At 39.8% G+C, this 20,129-nt stretch overlaps 1 protein-coding gene across 6 annotated transcripts in view; it reads left to right on the forward strand.

Annotated features, from left to right (window-relative positions):
* Positions 1-18,651, forward strand: part of vav2 (vav 2 guanine nucleotide exchange factor) — a 236,145-nt gene extending 217,494 nt beyond the window's left edge. For 4 of the 6 annotated variants that reach the window (XM_029276750.2, XM_020630586.3, XM_029276749.2 and 1 more), the window contains 12 exons: positions 825-913; positions 2,618-2,631; positions 3,006-3,024; positions 3,694-3,821; positions 7,598-7,669; positions 7,886-7,947; positions 8,265-8,381; positions 8,954-9,041; positions 9,149-9,272; positions 12,246-12,335; positions 12,794-12,948; positions 14,914-18,651. In XM_029276750.2, coding sequence (XP_029132583.1) covers positions 825-913; positions 2,618-2,631; positions 3,006-3,024; positions 3,694-3,821; positions 7,598-7,669; positions 7,886-7,947; positions 8,265-8,381; positions 8,954-9,041; positions 9,149-9,272; positions 12,246-12,335; positions 12,794-12,948; positions 14,914-14,961 — 1,006 coding nt within the window. In that variant the 3' untranslated portion in view covers positions 14,962-18,651. The remainder of the gene's footprint in view (positions 1-824; positions 914-2,617; positions 2,632-3,005; positions 3,025-3,693; positions 3,822-7,597; positions 7,670-7,885; positions 7,948-8,264; positions 8,382-8,953; positions 9,042-9,148; positions 9,273-12,245; positions 12,336-12,793; positions 12,949-14,913) is intronic. The other 2 variants (XM_029276751.2, XM_020630589.3) reach the window with 1 other exon arrangement.
* Positions 18,652-20,129: the final 1,478 nt, after the last annotated feature.

Below are 20,129 nucleotides of genomic sequence, written 5' to 3' on the forward strand. Positions count from 1 at the left end.
TCACAGCCAACGCAACATAGCAACAGTAATATAGTACAGGACATTTTGAATAGTTGTAGTATTTAATGTTGCTAGTAACTAAGATCAAACAGAGCTTAAGCTCTTAACTAAAGAGAAATTCAGCCACATTTGGACAGCAACAGACAAACAAACAGACTTAAATCACAGAGGGAACTTGCTTTTTGGCTAACGTAGCCCCTCATTAGTGTTAAAGTCATCTTTGGAGAATGTCCCACTGAGTGTGACTGAGACTCTGATGTTATTTTTAAACATTCCCATCCATCCACTCTGTCCCTGAGCAAACCTCCTCCTGTGTGAGAGTGCTGCTCCACTTCAGCAGGGTACAACCCGTGTCACTGAATCACCACTTTCACCTCTATTACAGTCAGCGCACTAAACTCCACTCTGTGTATTGACCCACAAATTTCATGGCCTGGCTGACCTAAATTCACTGAGCCACTGGAAGCAGGGACCAGCGTTAGCACTCCCTGCTAGATGCTAATTACTGCTGCAGCCCCAGCAGATCCCATCGTGATTTATGGCACTCACTATTCGACATGGCAGTGTGCAATGCATGCAGTGTTACTGTATCTGTAACAAATACAGTGCTGCAGTGCACAGCCTTTAATGGAGCAGGTTGATTCTGTGATTTTAAAGGATCGACGAGTGGAAATGATGGATCATGTGTGTGCACAGTTGCAGGCTTATTGTAACAAACTGCAGCTCCCCTTGTGTGTTGTTCTTACAATAAAGTGAATTTGTGTCTGAGACACTTCCTGTTTGCATTACTAATGTATGTGTGTTTGTGTGTGTGTTCCCTCCAGGGGTATCTTCTACCAGGGCTATTACTGCTCTCGCTGTGGAACAGGAGCACACAAAGAGTGTCTGGAAGTCATCACCATCTGTAAAATCAGTAAGTGTTTCCTGTAATCTTTTAGCTGTAACACCTATAGAGATCCTTATTTTGGAGGGTGCATATAAAGACACAAAGTGATACAGTAAACTGTTGATGCAGGAAAAAGAAGCATCATTGATGGTTTTGATATTGCGATTTAAAATATATATATATATATATATATATATATATATATAATCCCCACTGATTTTTTAAAATATATTTCTGTCCATTTCAATCTACCTGAGCACCAGTCTGCTTTTAAGTTACTTTATCTAACACAAAAATAGGGGGTGGGTTCATTCGGGTTAGCTTTCCTTTGGGACAGTGGGACTACTTTGTGATGTATTTCACTGAGTTTTGTACCAGTGAAGAAAAATCTACAACTTGGGATTTATAGGAAGTATAAACAGAAATGTGGCCCAGCCTTCACAGCAGGTATTGTTTCTGTTAATTAAACCCAGTGTTTCAAACCTTTTATGGCTTTAATGTGAAAAAAAGCCTCTCTGTGTCTCATTATGATGACTTCCATATGTAGACTTGTTAGCAATTTTAATTACACCAACAAATGTAAAAATAATGACCAGCGGGGTGCCCTGTGCACTGCAACCTACGTTCTCAGGTACCGCTCGGTTGCAGGAACATACAATGAAAAATACATCAATAATCTGTGGCACACTGAAAATGACTTTACTGTAACTTTATTGTGAGCGAACAACGTGTTTTACGTGTAGCTTCCTCAGGTTCACCCAGCATTTTTTGTCTTTTTTGTTTTGTTTGCCTTATTTTCCTGTTTGTGACTTTCTCACTTTGGGTCAAGATTATTACTTTCAATTCGAGTTTTTAATGTGCCTGCCAAAAGTATTCTCTTAGGTGTTTGAAGAACTACCACTCCTAATGGCTGTGTAGATTCAATTCAGTAAACACATTCAGTTACTGTAAGTAATCACTGTATTAACAAAACTAATAACAGTAGCGGCACTGACTGGGAATGTGAAGAATGAATTAAAAAGAGCTAAAAGTTTTGGCTCCTTAAGTCTGACGGCTTCATCCAGCATTTAATTCTTAATAAAGGACTCCAATGGCCGATGTCTGGCCGCTGCTATCTTGTGGTGGTCACCATAAGTGTGGTGGCAACTCAACGTCAGATGCTGACTGTGACAGAAACATAGATATAGTTGGATTACAAACACTGGATGGGGCGCAGACAGGCTAGTGGTTTAGCCTGCAAGCGCCCCATGTACGAGTCATGTTTTATGAACTACAGGCTTTTGTATGAAGCACTCTAATTTTTTTCCAATGTTTAAGTTTGGCACAAGTGTTAGATCAGCTGGGAGTTCCTCAGGTTCTTCCTGATACATCCTTGTCAAAAGTAAAGTAACACAGAAAATTTTAGAAAGCTAGGCTATTTGTTAAAAGTATAAAATAATTCACTTATTTGGACAGCTCACATTCAAACCTGCATATGTTGTAGGTAAACACAGCTGCAGTAATGGAGGCTTGTCAATCCCCAGTCATATACTGGATTAGTCTGTAACGACACAGGAACAAAACAAAGTTAAACTAACAATATCTTGGTGTATTACATGCAGAAGTTAAGAGTCTTATGAAGCCCTGACACAGATTAAGACAGCTGCCGTGGTCAAAAGTTTTGTTTAGCTCGATGGTTTGTCAGACTAGTTATGAACCCTCTCTGACACTGTTTCTTTTGTCTCCTTTCAGATCCTCTGGACTTGGTAAGTAGATCTTCTATTAGTCAAAAGACTGTATTCGTTGGCGCCAGTGGTCTGGTGGTTTGTGCGGGCCCCATGTTGCAGGGGCTGTAGTCCACCAGGCGGGCGGCCCAAGATCAAATCCAACCTGTGGCTCCTTTCCTGCATGTTATCCCCCCTCTCTCCTTCTCTCCCCGATTTCTGACTCTATCCACTGTCCTGTCTCTAAACAAAGGCCTAAATATAAACCTTAAAAAAATACAGTATTAGTCTTACATTTGCAATCATAATTACCATCCTCTCACTGCAGTGTTCATCTTTAAGATGTATAATCTCTCCTGTGAAAGTGACACTTTTGTTTGAAATCTTGTTGTTGATCTTTGTTTTATCCCTAACAGGAACCCGGGCTATCATCAGGTAAGAGCAGCAACACATGATGGAGAAGTCTTTGATCAGCTGTCAGATAACGAGTTTGTTCTGGACTGTGCTGTTATTGAGCAGCACAGTGCTGTACTGCCATCTAGTGGATAGATCCAGCACACATAACCAAAGCAACATTACGTTCCATGTAGAGTGGGTGGCAGTGCAAACATGACAAATAAAAGATGTGTTATATACCTTAAATGTGTTTCAATATTCAAAAACATGTACACCTTCGACGTAAGATGGATATCAAAGTTGGTCTACATTAATTAAAATGAATACGACATGTTCAGTCTGGAGATATTGTTGGAAATGACTAAGTTGTTTTTTCACAAGATTGTTTTTGTTATTATGAATATTTGTACCAAAGAAGACAGGGAAATGGATACCGTGCAAAGGTCCTGGCACAGATTTGAAAGCAGGATGTTGTGGTTTACTTTGTGTACTTTAGACCAGTGCAGCACTGAGTGGGCAACATTTTATGCAAAAACAGTCTTTTCTTATTCCAGCCTGTATCACTTTGTCACATTTTTATGCAAATCCACACTACATAGAGCTACACTCTCAACTTAAGATGTGTTGTCAGATCTATTTTCCCCTTTTAAAGGACGCTTCCCATACCTTTAGTTGTACTTAAGGCCAAACCCTTGTCCGTGTTTCCAGGTCCCAAGATGGTGGCAGTGAGGAACTACCACGGCACACCAGCAGCTACGGGGAAGACGCCGCTCTGTTTCCAAACAGGAGATTTTATTGAACTTCTGAAGGGAGATCCTGACACGACGTGGTGGGAGGTACGGTATCATTTCTATCTGAAACCATTTCCTACTTTGACAAGAAACGTTAGATTGTTTTTCTTTTTTACTCCAGCACACTGTGAACTTGTTCACTGGTCATGAAATTAACACTGACTATGAATTTAAAGTGCTGAGTTTCAGCTTTGAAAGAGCTTGAAGTTGATCACATCCAAACTGTGTGCACAGAATAGCACTCAGTGTTTTTTTTTTACCCTGTGGGATGTGTATGGAAAAAGTCTACAACTTTTACATTCTAGCCTCTCTTCAGAGGTGATTTTATTCAAAGGTTTCAAACATAAAAGTGAATCTGAACTACAGCTGCCACACTAATGTACAACATGTACTGTGAAGTCTGCTGACATTGAAATAAAGTAGCAGAAAATGTGAACACTTTACCTGGAAATTGAGTAGTAAGTGAGTGCACTTGGTTTTTTTCAACCACCAGTCTAATGCAAAAGTAATGCAGGACAGTCCAATGTCAGTAAAATAGGATTACATGTAACATGGTAAAGGTCCAACACATATTTTAAGAGTGTCAAAGCTTAATGAACTGAACAGAAATATGGTCACATTGACAGATTAGCAAACAGACATGAATCTCAGAGGGAATATTAAAAGAAAAAATTGTAGTCAAATATATTCAGCAGTGACAAGTTCTAGAAATATTTGAAAATATTGCACTTACTGTAGTGTGAGTGAGGATGTTGGATCTTTAACTTTGATTTTTAAGTTTTTCAAAGGTAACTAAATGTCATCACCACCCACAACGCCCACTCATTAAGTTTGTAAAGTTAAATCCAAATACAAACAGAGAAGATTTTTCTTGGCCTGATGCAGTGATGGTCACTGCTGAGCAACAACCACAACTTGTTCCTTAAACACTTGAACAATTCAGACAATTAAACTAACTGATTCAGGTTTTTTTTCAGTCTTTTTTTTTTTAAAAGTTATTCTAGTCTGACTGTAACCCTTTCCTCTGGTGTGTGATGAGCAAATGGGGCAAAATGTCAAAGTTTTCCACATAATTTAGTGTGATGTAGAAAAGAGCCAAAATATTTTCACATTTTACTTGTTTTAAAAAGCTTTTTATTGACAGGACAGAGTCAGAAATCAGGGCAGAGAGAGTGGGTAATGAAATGCGGTTTCCCGCACACGGGCCGCCCGCTTGGAGGACTACAGCCTCTGTAGATGGGGCCACTACTCTAACCACTAGGCTAATGGTGCTTTGACATTTTAACCACATTTTGATCACAAGATCAATACAACTCAAAAGGTAAATCTAATTGTAACATTAAATTAAACAATAATTCAAAACTAGATTATTTTAACATACAAGCTGAAGTCAAATACAAGAATAGTTCTGATGTCATCGATGATGTGTTGCTGCAATCTGGAACATGAAGGTGAAATGAACATTTCATGAGACATATATTGAAGGACAGTTAAGGCTGCAAGAGAAAAAAGTGACTGGAGTTTTATGGGATTATAAATGCAGCCAAAATCAGAATAATCTAACGCACAGCAGGACTGTTCAGAAAGACTTTAAAGGAGCAATATGTTACTCTGACACCTAGTGTTTAAAATGGGTACTGCAGCCCAAATTCTAAACATTGGAGAGAGCGCCCCCCCCTCCTCACTAGAGTTGATGTACACCCAAGTTGCCATGTCGTGGACTCTGTAGCTTTAGTGTTTAACCAGCTCTGCATCGGTTTTGAAACTTTTCTGTGTTCTTACCTCTCTCCAATTTTTTAAATCCATCTCCAATATTTCTCTTAGTTTCAGCACGTTTCTGCTAGTGGAGCTCATTGGAAAAATGTCAAAGGTTTTTATGTCGGGTAGAATCAGTTAAATGGGAACCAGTTTGCTTGCCCGATTCTATTGCTGCAACACCTGTTGGTTTGCCGTTTGCCTGGTGAACTGAGGGGCGTCCAAAATGGCCGCGTGGGGTCACCTCAAAACCGCCTACCATCTCTAGTCAAAACAAAAAAGAAACCTGAATCCAAATTTAGAAGGAGGGCAGGACATAATGGCTGCTGCATTGTTTTCAGAGATGCCAGCACTTTAACATAGTACTAATGATACAGTAAGGTCATTTTATGACTTAACTCAGTATATATCTCACATATTGGTCCTTTAGAGGTTGAATGCATATAAAACATTGGCTCCAACAACAAGTTTTGCATTGAGGCATCCTCAGGTTCGCTCCTGATTTCCACTTGATTCGTGTCAGCTGTGGGTTTACAGGATTTTTCAGTGTCACTAGGTGGTGGTAATTACAGGTCATGTGACAACTGAAGTCATATACATCAAATATCGTCTTTCACATTATTTACATATATAAATGTACTTTAATCTGAGTATCTTGGTTCTGATCTCCCATACTTATTCACATGAATGTTGTAAACTTCAATGTTAGTTAATGCCTTTCTCAAGAGTTTCAGCACATGCGTTGATTTTGTAAGATTATTTCTGGGAAGATAACCTTTTCTGAAGTAGACATCTGGGGGAGATGACATTTAACTGCAGTCAGATCACAGGCAGGTCTGTTGTAGTTTCATGGTGTTTATTAGAGGCTGCTCCACAAACAGCATACATCACATTGTAAAAACCTGGTGTAGTGTTTCTTTCTGTGGTTTGGTGTGGAACTGATGATTCTAAAATTGACAAAGGACACTTTGTAACCTCCCATAGAAGTTCTTTCTTTCTTTCTTTTTTCTCCTTTTAGTCATGCTGCAATCCAGGGCTAACCCATCCACAGACTTTTTGATGTTTTGTAGTCTGATAAAAGCAGACACTACTGCAACAATCATTCTTCTTATCTTTCAGAGTTAAATCCAATGTATCTCTTTGTTGAGCATCAACAAAGCTGTACCTGCAAACCCACAGGACCCTCACCTGTGATGACAGGAGCTGTTACATACATGGCTCTGGGCATTTCTGACACTCCTGCTGAGTCACTGGCTCTCCTACACTTTCAACTCCTTGCATCAGGCTAGCTTTTCCTAAAAAGACCCAGGGCAAGCTTCTGAAGCCATTAATCTAAACTCTCCTATTACTACATATCCCTCTGCGGCCTGACAGTTCAGTCCGTCCGTGCAAACGCCTAGGAGTGTGTTGAGCTGAAGAATCAATCGCTTCAGGTCGCAGACAGTCCAGGCGTTTGAACTTCTGTCCCAACGCTGATTGGAACACTTGAGGAACGTTTCTTTTTTTCTCAACATTGGTGCAACACTTGACATCAGTGTAAAATGTTAATGTGTATGTCGGGAAAGCCACAAGTATTTTAACCTCAGTTACACTCACAGTCTTTACAAATAAGCCACATGAATGTATCATGTTTTCCACATGCAGTGTAGCAAAATATGGATCGTATGTGTTAAATTGGAATTTACCTTGGCTTCACACATCACATAACAGAATAGTTTTAAAAACACCTCAGTGCTTTGGTATACATCCCTGTCGGCCATTTTTACTGTTATAATTCATTATGTATTATAGGTTTAAGTTTTGACTCCCTACAAGCCACTTCTTATCTAATGAACTGAATTTAATTTTCTCTAGTGCATTTTCCCCCCCAATTTAATTTGAGGGCAATTTATAACAGCGCTGTAACTTTGCTCTATTCTTTCAATTCAATTAATTCAGCTTTTTATTATTTTCAAATATCTGATTGATCTGTTCGTCTTATGTAAAAGTGTTTTTATAGTTGCCTTTTTAAAGGGCAGCATCTGCATTGCACTGTGAATCAAATATGCCCTGCATTTTTCTTCCAGGGGAAGCTGATGCAAACACAGAAGAGCGGCTTCTTCCCCAGTTCGTGTGTCAAACCTTATTTGGACCCAAAGGTATGTAAACCCCGTGTGGTAGACGTGCATTTGAAGGAAATAATTAGAGTGTTTGTGGGTGTTTTGTTTTGCAAGCTTTCCAAAGCAGCACCTTTCTCTCTTCAGTGTCCACTTAATTACCTGTGTGGGTATCCACCTATAAATGATCTGCTTCTGTGCTGTGTTTTTGTTCTGTTTATTAGTCTTTTAATGTGCTGTGTCTGTTGTCCATGGCAGCCTTTTCAGTCATTATCCAGCCGGCAGACCTCAAGGGAAGCGGACTACTATGGATATCCTTGGTAAGACTCCTGAAGGTTGTGGATTCAATAGTGTTTCATTCTCATCATTCATGGCCTTATTTGTTACATTCTACAATTTATTTTAGGTCACTCACTACCCTTTAATTACTTCAGATCTATAAATATAAATACAGGAAAACTATAGACTTAAGTGATAGTTAATTTAAAGACCCCGAAACACGGCCGCTACCATAAGATTCATTTCAACGTGGCTGTTTGATGTCAAGGATTTTCAAGGCCCTCAAATATGTCATTTTGATGATGTAACTTTGTAGCCGGAGGTCTCAACATTTATTCTGCACTCCTCTGCTCTGTAGGTTTGCAGGGAACATGGAGCGCCAGCAAGCAGACAACCTTTTAAAATCCCACAGCAGCGGGACCTACCTTATCAGAGAGAGGACAGCCGAGGCAGAGAGGTTCGCCATCAGCATCAAGTGAGTGCTTCACATCTTCAGGGAGAGGGGCGGGGGAATCTCAAGGGGGAAGCGTTTTATCCATATCTCACGGGAAATAAATATTCTCACGTGGTTCCCCTTGTCAGCTTTTTCCTTGCATCTTTCAGCGGCTAATTACCACTCGGTAATTGCTTCTTTTTTCTTTTTTTTGTGTGTGCATTTCCTCTGAGAGAATGCATGAGGAATATGCAGGAGCTTTTACTGGAGTTGTCATGGCGTGATGAACTGGGAGAAATGCTTGTGCACATTTGTTTTCCAGCCTTTAAGACAGGTGAAAATGGGCCTCAGGGACCAGCCTTTCAGACAAATTATTAAAGAGGTCTGGCTGTCAGATTTAACCTGTGGAAATCTTGTTTTGTTGTTTTAGTCCTTCAGGTATTTATCTAAATATTTGATGTCGACAGCAGCTGAACACATCACCCCACAGGCTCATAACCCTTAAGCAAAACAAGAAGTAACAGCAACAAGCAAAATGGAAGTATCACAAGGAGGCTGGAAATGGAAGGAAGCACTTTTTTGTTGATTTTTCTCCGTGGTGTTTGACTTCACAGGTTTAATGACGAGGTAAAACACATCAAAGTCATCGAAAAGGACAGCTGGATTCACATCACTGAGGCGAAGAAGTTTGAGAGTCTTTTGGTGAGTCATAAGTTGAACTGCTTACACAAAAAAATACACACAATACCATGCTACAAATGTTAAATCAAACGGTCTCCTAATGTCTTCTGTCCTGATGATTGTTACAGGAGCTGGTTGAGTACTATCAGTTACATTCACTGAAAGAAAGCTTCAAGTTGTTAGACACCACGTTGCGATACCCCTACAAATCGAGGGAACGTTCGCTCACACGGGCCAGTACACGCTCACCAGGTAAGTGCCCCCCCCCCCCCCCCCCCCCCTTCACTATTACTACTTAAACTCTGAATGTAAAACAATCTGCTTTATCACCTAACCCTACTGTCACAAGCAACCAAGTAAAGAAAGCTGTTACATGAAGGTCAATTGATGAGAGCAGCCAAATGCCACTTCCTGTTGCCATATGGGTGAAAACAAGTCCTGTGACAGTACTGGTGGCAGATTAGGATAGCCTCTTAGCAACCAGGCTAATATATGTTGTACTTCAAACAATTTGAAACACAATTTGAAATGTGAAAGAAGAGCTCTGTGACTTTGGGCTAAACTAGAGTGGATGTAGGTGGTAATGTATTGGGCCGGTGTTAAGTCCCTAACTTTAAAGGTCACATATTATCCTCCCTTTCAACAAGTTTAATTAAGTCTCAGAGCTCCCCAAAACATGTCTTTGACGTTTTTTGCTTAAAATCCACTCAGATCTTGTATTTTATCATGCTTATGAACCTCTCTATTCCAGCCCTGCTCAGAACACTTTCTGACCACGCCCCTCTGTGAAGGGGGTGTGGCTTGGGCTTTCTTGCACCATGCCCTTTTACTTAGGATAGAAAGTGCAGACTCAGAGGGCAGAACAAACACCCAGCTGTGAGAGTCTCACCCACCTTGGCACCTACGCTTCATAACAGCTCTTGAATAGCTTTTGATTCAACAGCGGATCAAGCTAACAAGCCTCGCCTATGATCATGAGTTTTTGGGTATTTTCCAAGACTGTTCAAATTTAGATCACAGACAGATATGTACGGAATTAGTTTCTTTCAAGGCTTGATTGAGCTAGCCCCTCCTCTTATTAATCTTAACAGAATTATTTGCTAAATTGCTCCGCCTGCCGATTGAAGGAGGAATGACGCCTCTCCAGCTAATTTTGTTGTTCAAAAATGAAGCCGAAAACCCCCCAAAGTGGCAGGTACTGACAAATTGCACATTAAGAGCTAGAGTCTGCGTAGTTGGGATCAACTAATTGAGCTGCGGTATTGATGTCATGCCCTTTCTGCTCACCAAATCACACATTGAACTTCCCAATGAAATGGCAAAAGCATCAAATGTTTAGGCTAAAGTTTTTGGACCTGTTACTTCCTTTGATCTTATGTAGTCTAAGGTTTAGGCATTTGATTCGGATGCCTCTAGGACATATCCCTAGTGTGGTAATTAAGGTCTGACCAGATGGTAGGGGAGACCCAGAACACACTGGAGGACTTAGATATCCAAACAGGCCTGGGGAAATCCTCAGATAACCCCAGGAAGAGCTGTGGGCAAAGCTAGGGCAAAATATATACAGGCCTCCTTAGTTTGTCATTGTGAGCGGGAAAAGCTGAAGCAGTGGAAAATGGATGGATGGATGTTTTGCCCAGCCACTAATAACTGCCAGCTTCCATGAATCACTACAATACACATTTGACTCTGAAGGGACATTATAATGTGCAGATCCAGGAATCAATTTGAATCGCTTGTCGTCTTGGCTGTGGAAACGGCAAAGAAGGCTAAAATAAAACTGACACACTACCTCCGTCTGTCCTTGTCGTCGCTGGTGCTCTCTCCATCCCCCAGGCCACTGACTGTCCTAACTCGTAGAGTGAGGAATGGAGGAAACCCAGAGGGGGAAAAGAGCTGGAGATGGAGACTAGCAGTTTTAAATTTATAGTAGATAGAAAGGAAAAGTTAGAGAGTTTGTCAGCTAACTCAATGGCCTATTCTCGGGCTGTCCGAATTGGCAGCCCTCTCAGCTCATTACACTGTCTCAATACTGGCCGGGGCCTGCCTTTGTTCCATAAGCAGGAAGAACTGGCCACTGCATGCAGATTGTTTCCCTTCGCTTTTGGCTGAACCGATTAAATGGGGGGGGGGGGGGGGGGGGGGGGGGGGGGTTCTTGCTTTTTCTCCGTTTCTGTTTGTCAAGGGCAACATTCTATATGTTTTTTTGTTTTTGTGTCAGACATATTGCAACACACAGGTGTGCATGATGCATTTCAGTTCATACCATATATCATCATTCAGGTGGAGGAGCAGCCATTGACAATTTATATATGCCTGATTAAAAGCTTTACAGATTTAAATATTGCAACTCAGCCTCGCTCACAACAAATGAAAGACACATCTTTTTTCTTCCATTTACTTTGTTATTTAAGAAGCTTTATGAGAGTCAAAAACTAGGAACAAGAGACATTATACAAAAAAAAGCCCAAAAGCTGCTACTTACGAAGTAAAGTACACAACAAAGTTTTCTAAGCATCCTTACAAACAATCTGAGCCTTTGGTTGGAGAAATACAATTGTACAAGTACATTTGAAACCTGGAGGATTTTGACACAGATATTTGATCAAACAAACTGTAGGGGTTGACGCTAAGCTATGCAAGGCCTGTCTCTTTTTTTTTTTTTTTTTTTAATACTTTTTTGGGTCCTGTTACCTTTATTAGATAGAACAGCTGGAGAGAGACATGAATCAACATGTGGGTGGGAAAAGTTCAGGGGATGTCATGCACCAATTGGTTACTTATCAGGAACTGAATTAGCGACCAGTGCAACAAGGACTGTAGCCTCTTTAGGTGGGATGCTTGCTCGATCAGCTAAGAGCCTGTGTCCACAGACAGTATTTTTTGTACTGGCAGCACCCTAGACCTCAGTTTCAGAGCGCTTCTCACCAGCGCTCGTTGTTGCTAGGTTATGTTTTAGATAGCTATTTGTACTTGATGTTTGCTTTAATTCACACAGTGTCATAAATGACTGAAGATCTTATAAATGCCAAGTTGTTGTCTTCAGACTCAACACATAATCAGTCAAATCAAGTTAATGACATTCTCAAGGTCATACAACTCTTTCCAAAAAAAGACAATATGAACACACAATCTTTTCTTTTTCTTGTCTCGCTCCGGCTCTGCATGCTCCTCAAAAAGCATTTTCCAGCTTTATTTCCTCCTCTCTTTCTCTCCTCCTCTCAGCAGCCACATGCGCCTCCTACAACTTCTCCTTCCTCAGTCCGCAGGGCCTCAACTTCTCGTCCTCTCAGAGCTCAGCTCCCTTTTGGTCAGGTACTCTTTGTCTTTCTAATCTTGCTGCTGTTGTCTTCCCGCCGCCCCTCCATCGCCATGTAATTTCATAATGAGCCTCGGCGCTCTCGACCTCATTACTACTTCTCTGTGGCGCTCTTTTCATTAGCAAGAACATTTCAGCTCTTCCCAGGATGACACTACCTCATTAAATCAAGAGAAGAAAAACCAATTTCCTCTCCCATGATGAAACAACTTGTCTCATTTATCATTGTGTGACTACACCGTGTCATGCTTTACACTCTGAACACTGACCATCTTTGTTTCTGCTAATTCTTCACAGCTAATCATTAGGATAAAGTTCAGGATGACCTTTCCCCTCCTCACCATCTGCTTGATAAACCTGTTGTTACACCAGTTTATTATTTCAACTAATTGCCTTCAAACTCTCGTAATGCAGAATTGATTGAGCTCTCTCCTCATTGGTTCCACTTCCACAGTGTTTACTCCACGTGTGGTCAGTACGGCAGTGGCCAGGTATAACTTTGCAGCACGAGACATGAGAGAGCTGTCACTCCGAGAAGGAGACGTCGTCAAAATCTACAGCAAGATCGGAGGAGACCAGGGCTGGTGGAAAGGAGAGGCTAATGGACGAGTGAGTTGACCATGAAGGGAATAATGGATCCAGACTAAAAAAAGCCTTTGCAGACAGTTGAGGCTCTGAGTGCTTTGTAGATTTGCTTCATTTCCTGGTTTATTAAGACAGATCCTGCTGCTGGCTCTGTGAAAATAGGGATGCATTCAGGAACTTTATCTTTTAAGCACAGCTCTCATTAGGCTTTCATATGCATCATTGTGCTGTAGCTGGGTTGTATGCTGTTGTGTATTCTTGATTGAGGGTACAGATGCCGTCTGTCATTTGGATTTCTTCAATGTGTTTGCATCTTTCGTACTTCCATCTCTATATAATATAATATATAATATAATTTGATCAAATTGTATGAATTGATTATGAAAAGAGGGGTAATCATCAACACAACTAACATGCATGCCGAAATAAGATACTTAAAATAAAAAAAAAGATATGGACAAAAGGAAAATTCAAGAATAAAGGAAGTCCAAACCCCTCCACCTCCCCATTCCAGTAAAGCATCCGAGAAAGGATCATTCAGGCTTTTTAATTTACAGAAAGCATCTCTATTATTGTCTCCTTCACCATGTGCACTGGGGCTGTGAATAGTTCTAGGTACACAGTGTATGTTAAAATCTAGAAAAAGAAAATTTGTTTTCGGACCAAACAGTTCCAGGAACTTTTCCACTAGGCTTATCCCTGAGAACTAACACACCATGGGAACTTTTTTCTGTCTGCATTCGCACCACCATGGTACCTACTCTGAAGCAGAACTAAAAAAGGTTCCTCTAAACGGGGTTCTAGGAACTAAAATAGTTCATTGTTGCTGCTGTGTGAAATTAATTAAAAAAAAAAAAAAAAAGGTGGAGGGTTCCAACAGCTCCTAGAACTATGAAGAAGTTACCAAAACACCTAAAACCTTTAGAGTGTGGACGCTTCCAGCATGTGGCAATCAGCTTCTGAACTCCCTTTATTCATTCATTGCCAAGGCCATGTTAATGAGAGCTTTTGGAAGAAGTACAACTAGACTGGTGAAACTAGGTGAATTTATCTCAAAGACTGAAGGCAGCCGTCCCCCAGAATACGGCCCACTTATGCCCAGTACATGTGGGGAAAAGTACAAGTAGTCTTCACAGTGTACGGGAAGGGTCAGCTTGATGTTAAGTAGACTCTGTGAACTCAATTATAATGTCTTTTCTGGTGATCCAGAAATTCACTTCTAAATGACTGTCACTTTCATCTATTTCTTATCAAACGTTAGATACTATATAACCTTCTAGGTGCCTTAGCTGCTTATATTGCTTTTATTCTGATTACTAACACCATTTTCTGAGGTGTTTTGGCTCATGCTGTTATTGTATCTAAGACAGGTGTAGTTAGTTAGTATCTGGTTGAAAGGTCACTTGACTCAACTTTTTATAACCACATGGATGACCATATTTTCCACACTGAAAGCCGATAACAAGATGGCCATGTTCCTCTTGTTCAAATGTTATTTTGAATCTTTATAAATTCACATGGTTGGTATTATCTCTGGTGGTTCAGTACCCACTGTTCCAATCAGGATAAGAAGTCGTTGCCTAGCAACATGTTGAAGTAGTATTTCAACAGCTTCAAGTAGTGTTTCAGTTGAGTCTGCTATCTGAGATTTTAAGTAATCAGAAATAATGCACATCCTCGACCAATAAAGGGAAAGTTTACCGAGAGGCGTAAGTGTTCTGTAATTTATGTTGCACGTATCCTACAATGTATTCACTTTAGTGTTACCTCACAGTTTGTCTGGCTAAATGCACATCTTAAATGCAGAGTAAAAGGTGGACTCAATTAGTAGCCTACCCTTGATGCTGCTGCCATGGTTAAAGTGTTTATATTTTTTAATTCTGCAGCTTATTTCCATTAAACGGAACCGTAATGGACTCACTTAGCATCCCTTGTTTACATGGGCTGAAAGGACATTATATCTCTGATAAATTCTCTTTTATGTTGCAGATCGGATGGTTTCCCTCTACCTATGTGGATGAAGAAGGAGTGCAGTAAAGCTCGGATGTATGCTGGCCTGGCTCCCTTTAAATCAGGACCCATCTTCTATCTACTGTTCTCAGAGAAAATTGCTCTCTCTCTCTCTCTCTCTCTCTGTCTCTCTCTCTCTCTCTCTCTCTCTCTCTCTGCAGGAAAATGACACAAGGAAAATACAACTTTTGGTTTTATTTTTTTGCTACAAACCATTTTTTCAGCAAGTGTTTCTACACCTTTTCTCTATCTTCAATTATGCATCAGCTTAGCTTTTTTGTTGCAGGATTTCCTGTTTGATTTCTATACAGGAAAGAAGAAGAAAAAAAAAAGCTTTCTGTCTGCTGTATTGAACTGAGCACACGGCAGAAACGGACTATGGAAAGCTTTTCTTTTAAAAAAAAAGCTCCCCTTTGTTGCAGGTTTATGCGAGTTGAAATAATTGTACAGTATAGATAATTTATTGAATAGAGATTATTATCATTACTAATGATTACTGTCGGGGAAATCGTTTTTTGAAACAGTGAGGAATCCGATGGGAGAAAACCTAAAATGAGAACTAAAAAAGAGACAGATGCTCTGTTTTCATGTTGAGAGATTTTTGCCTTAGTTGTCATGGTGATGCCTTGTGGGCTGACACCAGTGGAGGGAATCGACTTAGTTTGACTGGTTTTACTTCTCCATGTATGCATGTGCCCACGAGCGGCTCACACACACACACACACACACACACACACACACACACACACACACACACACACACAGACCAATGTACAGTCTGGTGCCTTTGAAGAATGGTCACTTACTGAACCTCAACATCAGCCAGTAAAAGAACATTGCCATCCCCTAAAAGACAGTCTGTCCAGGAGGGAAGAGGCACTTATAGAACATACTGGGGACAGCTTGCCTTCTGAGCCCTCATAAAAACAAGATGGTGAAGCATTTAACGCATCCAAACTGGAGACTGGATGGACTCAGAGAGACAGATGGACGTTTTTTTTTTATAGACAACAACAATGACATAACACGGTCGGATTTTGGCATCACAAGTCTGTGGGCGTAATCAGCTGGATGCGAAAAAGGGAAACATTAAGACATTCCACTCGACTACCACTTCACACTTTGAAATCTCGCTGTTCATTGTTTCCTTCTTTGATTTATTTGCACAGAATCAAGGTTATTTTTTAAGTTTTGAGAACTGGACCAACAGGTTTTTATTTTTTATTATTATTATTATTTGAAGCCAAATTCAGTCATGTTTTAATGTCTGCATGGAGTTCTGATCCATTGTTATGATTTTTGTACCTTGCCTTATTTTTACTGATGATCAGGTGATGGGTTTTTCTCCCCCTTAATGTTAATGGTTTCTTTCTTTTTTTATGTGTGAAATCCATTTTGGTGCTGTGCGGACTGGTGAAAATTAAAGTGTCAGAAGACTGTCAATCTGAAGGAAAACTTTGTGTTGCTAATTAACGTGAATCCACAGAAGGAGCCCTGAAAATGATTGTGAAGATCGAGGGTTGCTGTGCTCAGTGTTTCCTTTTTACTTAGTGCCATCAAAACCTTTTAACAATTTACCAAAGTATGTTGGCATTCATCTTTTATGAGTCTTCTTTGAGATTATTAATACCGGAGCACTTTCTGATTCTAGATATGCAAATGTTTAGTTACCATTTCATCTTAGCGTTCTTTAACCTTTTTTATTACCGGATGTACGGCTGTACCTCTAACCTTTGCATGTTCCACCCACACATTTCAATATTAATATGTATATTTATATATTCAAATCAAATCATCAAATCAAACTTTATTTATAAAGCACCTTTCAGACAAATTAAATTGCAGTTCAAAGTGCTTAACAAGAGTGCAGAAAAGTTATTGATGAAAAAGTAGTTTATAAAATCATTGATAAAATCATTGAGAGACTAATGCACACCAATAAGAATTTAAAAAAAATATGTATAAAAATTAAAAAATAAAATACGACACAAGATATTAAAATTAATACATAGGAGAAGAATACTTAAAATTGTAGTAGGATAAAAAAGACAATACAATGATGTTAAGATTTGAATTTATATAAAGCACTATATGAAAGCCAGACTGAATAAATTAGTTTTAAGACTGCATTTAAAAGTATTGATTACAGCTTACACTGAATTGTCTTTTCTTATGGATAGAAAGTTAATAAATGATTTACCTATAATGGGAAAAGTAAAAGGGCTGCCCGCTTATAGTCAGCGATGCAAATCAGCAGTCAACTCGCACTTTGTCACTCGATTCTTTGCACTTCTGTTTTCTTTTAGCTGCAGTATGTACACAGAGCAATGCAAGATCACCAGCATAGCAGCCTGTACACTTCACAAACATCGTCTGAAACTCTTTCCCATCCCACAGCGTTTTTTGAATGTGTGGTATTGGAATTCCTTCCCTCCATAAAACAGATATGATGAATACAGATAAAACAGTAAATCAGCTTCTTTGAGAAGCTTGAAAAGCTTCTCAGATGCTATAATGATGGTTCAGGATGGCATGAGGGGCTGCCAGCTGAGCTGCAGCTAGCTTGTGTGCAGGTCCTCACCTTGTTATGATTCCTTCTGTGTTCATCATTGTTTTAATGAGAGCCAAACTATCAACATAGGCCTTTTTTTTTATTTCAACACCAACTGAACTCATTAAAGCAAACTTGATAAAGCAGTAGGGGCACCTCCGAGCATGCAGCCCTGGTTCTACTTAAACCCTCAGTACTTTGCCACTGTACATGTCATCCCCTACTATCTCACCACTATATACAACCCTATTCGCTCTCCTCCTGAAGGCATTAAAACCCACAAAGTAATTAAAAAAAAGTTGCTTCAGGCAAACAAACTCAGACTGACCGGTTACTTGCAGTTCCATGTTATAAATCATTTTTCTGACAGTCCATGCAGGGTTGTAGAGATTGTGAGCTGAGCTGCTGCTAACTTTAGCTCACTGACATAGCAGCCTTTATCTGGTTATTTAATATATAGTTCAAATGCTGGCAGCGGTCAAAACTTTCAAAAAGTTTGTCAGCTGTTAGAGTTTTTCTGTCCAGTCAAAAGGCACTGCTCTGTTTAACATACTCTTACATGTTGAACCTGAAGCTCATGGAGTAAAGAATGGTGTGCCCAACTTTCTCTCCATGGAAAAAAAAAAGGATCAACAAATTAAAGATTTGTATAAGTAGCCAAATCTAATTGGAATGATAATTTTCTTGAAACAGTTCTTTTAGTTGCTGTCTGTGAAATGCAAATGGGTCAAAAATAAATCCATGGACTAAATTTAAGCTGACTTAACTAACTGGAATTATTCAAAATGCATCCCACTGACAAGTAAACTGCAAACACTGAGCACATCAGCTCGAGTCCGTTCACAGAGACTAATGGAGCCGGAGATGCTGATATGTTTAGTTTCTAAACTCATTGCTGTCTATGATTTCTGTAATGAGAAAAAAAAAGTCTTAGCACTGTGTGACGGAGACACACAGGAGGCCTCTATGTTGTCTCGAATGAGGAAGACAGAGGGGGGTGTAGTCGCTGTTCATGTAGTGGAGAGGAACCCATTGCATGTGGCTATTGATATTTCAAGTCCTGTCAATTACATCCTCAGAAACATGAGTACTTAAATGTGTACATTTTTTGGAATGGTTTGGTATTTCCAAAAAAGGTCTATCATGAAATAAATATTTCTTCTTTGGTTTAAAATTCAGACTGAATCATTTCCAAGTTGGAGTTTGAGGTTTAATGTTGTCTTTATTATCTCTGTGAGAGGGCAACTTGTAGTCGGCCATAAAAAAAATACATACATACAATTAACAATCAACATACCACATAAACACAGTTTAACTCTGAAATCTGAATTGTATTGGCCAGCTCATAACAAGCTGTTTCTGTGTCTATAGCTTTAAATGGAAAAGAGCTGTGTCTGACCACGCCCATCATGGTGCTTTCTTGCACCATGTCCAATTTTCTATGGTGAGACATCACCCATAGTTTCTCCTGCCAGACCCCTGGTATTTTTACCACAGCCACACAGCCACTCTCTCTCTCTCTCAGAGAGAGAGAGAGAGAGAGAGAGAGAGAGAGAGAGAGAGAGAGAGATGATAAGCTGCACAGAAATAATTGACAACATACAGACTTCACAGAACTCTGCACAAGAAAAAAAAACAGCATTTGAAGTTAAGACAACAAACGTTGCAATGAAACAAATGCATTCAAGGAGACTAAACAGTTATTATCTCTATCTTTTTCTCTGTCTCTCTCTCTCTCTCTCTCTGGGGACCAGACCTCAGTGACGACTGTAACCCATTTACTTTCTACAAATTGGGGTCTCTTAAAGCTATAACAGAAAATGTTGTTTCATGATCATATAAGTTAAGAACTTGATAAGAAACCCAGGGTTTCCCGATCTACTGATTAGTGTTTTAACATGAAAGAGGCGGTGAGGAAGTACCCTTCTGGGAAATCAGGATTTAAAGCAATAGAGCTGCAAGAACAGCTTACCATCAATCACAAACTGTGTGTGCCTGAATAGACATTTTGTCACGGCCCAGTTAGTACACATGTAATCTCTACGAACAGATTCTACATACTATTGTATAATCTGTACGTAGATCTGGATTTTAGCATGGAATATGTTGAGTATGTTTGTAGTCTGAGAAATATTGACCGCTTATGTTTCAGAAGGCTTTGGTGTATAGAAGAAAAACAAAAGCAAAAGCAGGCTGCTTCGCTCTCATCAGTGGTAAGGTGGTGAAAATGAATGGATCTGTAAAAATACATGTATGTATGCTAAGTGCAGCAAACAAGTGGAGAGGATTTTAAAAGTGTTTTGAATATTTTGTCCTGTCCGTTGACACACATGAGAGGAGAAAAATATTAGGAAGGCTTTCAATATAACACACTCTACCTACCTACACGACTGCCACCACTCACTACGCCTTCAAAGCTTAACATAAAGTAAATGAAAACCTTTCTGTCAACAAAAACTGAAAATGTCGGTCTGTCAAAGGAGAATGTTGTTCTTTAATCAGTCTCTATTGAAGGATGAGGTCGATAAAAAGCAAAATGATTATCTCTCATACAGTACACAGAGACATGAGAATTGATTGGTTGTGGGTGATACTTGTACACATCCTTATGTCTTCTTTGTAAAACACAACTTCCCATGGCACA

This window comes from Labrus bergylta, chromosome 17 (genome assembly GCF_963930695.1).
Source record: "Labrus bergylta chromosome 17, fLabBer1.1, whole genome shotgun sequence".
Classification (NCBI taxonomy): domain Eukaryota; kingdom Metazoa; phylum Chordata; class Actinopteri; order Labriformes; family Labridae; genus Labrus; species Labrus bergylta.